This window comes from Haplochromis burtoni, unplaced genomic scaffold (assembly GCF_018398535.1).
Source record: "Haplochromis burtoni strain Fernald_Lab_line unplaced genomic scaffold, NCSU_Asbu1 Contig_9, whole genome shotgun sequence".
Lineage (NCBI taxonomy): Eukaryota > Metazoa > Chordata > Actinopteri > Cichliformes > Cichlidae > Haplochromis > Haplochromis burtoni.
The window spans coordinates 3,934,301-3,938,508 of record NW_024582370.1 but is presented as its reverse complement, the minus strand read 5'-3'; the positions used below and the strand labels follow the sequence as shown (position 1 = coordinate 3,938,508).

The 4,208-nt window shown below is 41.0% G+C and overlaps 1 protein-coding gene across 1 annotated transcript in view; it reads left to right on the top strand.

Moving 5' to 3' along the window:
* Positions 1–3,933, top strand: part of gnat2 (guanine nucleotide binding protein (G protein), alpha transducing activity polypeptide 2) — a 6,028-nt gene extending 2,095 nt beyond the window's left edge. The window contains exons 2-9 of the mRNA XM_005914903.2: positions 782–824; positions 1,229–1,370; positions 1,515–1,672; positions 1,787–1,915; positions 2,003–2,132; positions 2,221–2,374; positions 2,595–2,807; positions 3,121–3,933. Of these exons, the coding sequence (XP_005914965.1) occupies positions 782–824; positions 1,229–1,370; positions 1,515–1,672; positions 1,787–1,915; positions 2,003–2,132; positions 2,221–2,374; positions 2,595–2,785 (947 nt within the window). The 3' untranslated portion in view covers positions 2,786–2,807; positions 3,121–3,933. The remainder of the gene's footprint in view (positions 1–781; positions 825–1,228; positions 1,371–1,514; positions 1,673–1,786; positions 1,916–2,002; positions 2,133–2,220; positions 2,375–2,594; positions 2,808–3,120) is intronic.
* Positions 3,934–4,208: the final 275 nt, after the last annotated feature.

Genomic DNA, 4,208 nt, shown 5'->3' with positions numbered 1-4,208 from the left:
AAAAAAAAACAACTTCCCTCCTTTAGAGCCGCATGTGTAAAGGTTTTAAATGCTCAGCACTAAGTCTGTCCACGGCTTAAGTGATGTGGCTCAAGTGGGAGCAAGACGGTCAGCTTTGGGTGTCCTGTGACGCATAAACTCCTTCTGGCCTAACTTAGCTTACAGTGTTGGAGGGAGCCTGATCTGCAGGGAGGCTTTTCTGCAGTCAATTTTACATAAATGCACGCCACTCATTATGTATGCATGCATGTACTTACTGCAACTTGCTGTCATTTTAGCTGGTTTCAGTGTTTTTATGTCAGACGTCCAACATTTGGTGATGTCTGCCGACAGTGCTAATCATTAGTGGGTGAGATTTAAAATAATAATAATAATAATAATAATAATAATAATAATAATAATAATAATAATAATAAATAAGGGAGTTTTTTTATAGTTTAGCAGGGGGAAAAACTCCTATGAGAGCTGTGGCGTTGCTGCTTCTGTTATCTAAGCTTTGGCTAGTTCGGTGTCCTGTGTTAAAACAAAAAAGCTTTGCAAGAAACTGAGAGTCAGGACACATCAGAGATGTATCAATGCACATTAAAATCCATCTCCTCCACTCTGCATTTCTCATCCTACGTCTATTGTATTTTCTTCACTTATATATCAGTACACCTGGCATTCTTATGCAATATATTTACATTTAGTGTTTTTATCTGCCCGCTGTCTTGTGTTTGCAAAGTAAAATATCTTCATAGTATGAAATTTAGGATGTTAACCTTTGTTCTCTTTTCCACAGGTGCTGGTGAGTCGGGGAAGAGCACCATCGTTAAACAAATGAAGTAAGCGTTAAAATAAGTGCTGATGGTAGCTTTGAGTCATTCACTGTCACAGGTAGACAATGGGAATTTGGAGTTTTTCGGGAGTTTTTATTAATCCCATCAGTCATGAATTCGACCATTTGGCTAAAGCTCTTCAATCTCTGTCTGTTTCATTTGCAGTGAAGCCCTTTACGAAAGCTTAACAAGGCAAACATCCGCTTACTAATTCGTCAGCACTTCTTTTGTGCACTTGGTTAAACTTTGGCAGTGAAACCAAAGTGAGATCACTAAGACACCACAAGGTGGCACCCTCTCCCTCTCGGCTGTTTTCTTTCTGCCCATCAGCTCAGTTAAAGTAGTTATTGTTGAGAACGTTTTTTCCTGAGTTAAAACACTTCTGCCCCCACTCTTCTACTCGCTCGCAGGATTTTGCATCAAGGTGGTTACACAAAAGAGGAACAACTGGAGTTCAGAGCGATCATCTATGGCAACATCCTGCAATCTGCTCTGGCTATCATCAGAGGCATGGAGATGCTTGGCATTGATTTTGGCGCATCATCTGGACAGGTCTCAAGTTACACTTAAGAGATAAAAACCAGACATGATAAACTTGTTGAGTTCATTCTCCCTGACATTAAATGTTGCACTATAAATATTCCAAGCACTTTGTCCATGCTGATGGAGTTTTATTCTGTGTGCACAAAACCACAGGAGGATTCACAGAAGCTGCAAAACTTGTCAGACTCTATCGAGGAAGGCACAATGCCTCCTGAGCTGGCTGATGTTATCATGAAGTTGTGGAAAGACTCTGGAGTGCAGGCCGCCTTTGACAGAGCTGCTGAGTACCAGCTCAATGACTCTGCTGGCTAGTGAGTCGATGTCATATGTGTAAATCTAAAGAGTCAGCTCATGCAGACTTTATAAATACAGATGATTTCATATACCAAGACTGACTGCTGTACTGTTTGTTCTGGAATCATCAGCTATCTCAATGAAATGGACAGAATCTGCAAGCCAGACTACATGCCCACTGAGCAGGATGTGCTGCGATCTCGAGTCAAAACAACTGGTATCATTGAAGAGCAGTTCTCCTGCAAAGAGCTGCACTTCAGGTGAGTCACTGGGAAACTGGCTAAAGCTTACATCTCTGCGGTTCACAGGTACTTAGTGAGTGTGTTCTGACTTTCTGTGGTGAACAGGATGTTTGATGTGGGTGGCCAGAGGTCAGAGAGAAAGAAGTGGATCCATTGTTTCGAAGGTGTGACTTGCATCATCTTTTGCGGAGCTCTCAGTGCGTACGACATGGTGCTCGTAGAGGACGATGAAGTGGTGAGTCAAGGAGTCTTAGTCCTAAGTCCTAAGTGACCACAAAGAAACTTGTCAGTGAGTAACTCTGCGTTCACTCTAACTTTTATAGAACCGTATGCACGAGTCCCTCCATCTGTTCAACAGTATCTGCAACCACAGATTCTTTGCACTGACCTCCATCGTGCTTTTCCTCAACAAGAAGGATCTCTTTGAAGAGAAGATCAAGAAAGTCCACTTGAGCATCTGCTTCCCAGACTACGACGGTAAGATCGCGTGCTTTGGATTTCAGTTATACCTGTGGCATGTGGCAGGCTTGAAGAAGGAGAATTTAGCAGTAGGCCACATCTGTCAGGCAAATAGTGAGATGGAAACCAGACTGGTACATGGCACCAGAACACAAATAGCAATAAAGAAGGAAAATTAACTAATTAATTAAAAGTAATTATTCTGAACCTTCTCCCCTGATCAATTGCTTTCTTTTAGGCCCCAACACATACGACGATGCCAGCAACTACATCAAGTCGCAGTTCCTGGAGCTGAACATGAAGAAGGGCGTGAAAGAAATCTACTCTCACTTGACTTGTGCCACAGACACAAAAAACGTGGAAATTGTGTTCAACGCTGTGACAGACATCATCATCAAAGAAAACCTTAAGGATTGCGGTCTCTTCTAAGCAGCTGCAGAGTGGAAAGAAGGTACGTAGCGAGCACGCCACATCGCTCCCAGAGCCTGTGTCAGTGAAGACTAATAGAGTCAAGATCAGATCCCAGCTTTATCAACTTAACCTCATCATGTCTGGCCATCCTGCATTGCCAAGCAACGGCATGAGAAATAATCAGTTTGGACCAATTGAGGCTGTTGAGGATGAGGAAGATAATCAGAAGCAAAAAGCAGTTCCTCAGTGGCTTGATATGATCAGTTTCACATTCCAGAAAAGACTGACAGTAAAATATTTCATGTATGATTTATGAGAATTAGTTCATGTTTATCACTTTCTCCACTTTGCAGAAATTCCTCTCCTACCTTAACCCCTCATATATTGGCATTAACTAAGGAGCGCTAAAGATGGAGCACAAGGGATCCTCAGATTGTTGTGTTTACACCATCGCTTCCATGCCAAGACACGACCCTTGACTGATCCTAGCACCTCATCATCTCCAACAGTTACACACCCCTGCAACACAGTGCATGTCCAGCTGGGTTGAAGCAAGTATCAAGCACCCATATCAACATCGTGGACACACAGCTTTCTACGAGACTCTTTCATTTTTCTAAACTACGCTATTTTTCTCACACCAAAAGCTGAAAGTTTGAAGGTAAGAACAGGAAATAGTTGCTGATTCCATCCTTTGACTTCTGTGTCATGAGTTTTATTTACTATTAAAGCCAAGCTCTGTAAAATAAACTAAATAAAATAAAACAATAACTCTGGGATTTATAAATATTTTGAATAGCAACATCTCAATTTTATTTTATTTTTTTTTTGAGTACAGTAGTCTCTGTGGTCTTGATAATTAAACTGTGTAAGTTGCTGAGCAAATATCCCATTCCCAGTGCAAAAAAATGTACATGTAACTACATAGTGTTGATGTATTCATTTCGCTTAACATTTTAATGTGATGAATAATTTTCAGGACATCAAACATGGTAGAGAAACTTTGTACATAAGAGTAGATAATGCATTATATTTTGAAAGATAATCTATGACAGAGGGAAACACTAGAGGGACGATGCTTTATTATAAAAAGGGATTGAAAAATCTACAGAGTTTGTCCTTTCTTATGAAATGTAGAGGCATGAAATAAAGACGCATTAACTTCACCTTTGTGTCCGTGTCTTCGTTGCAGAACCACACTGTCACTACAGTATATTGAATTAGCGAAACAGGCATGCTGACACTGACAGACCAGCTCGGGCTGTTACTTGTAGGGACAATGCTGCTGTTATATAATTTCCCTAATCCAGTCAAAGGGGAAATGGCAGCGTAGGGAAGTTCATTAACAATAACCCTATTGAGAGAGCAAAACAAATTAAAGCGGTAATTAATCTGCTGGGTGAGATTCGCTCTAAGATTGTGCAGGGACGGATACATGAGG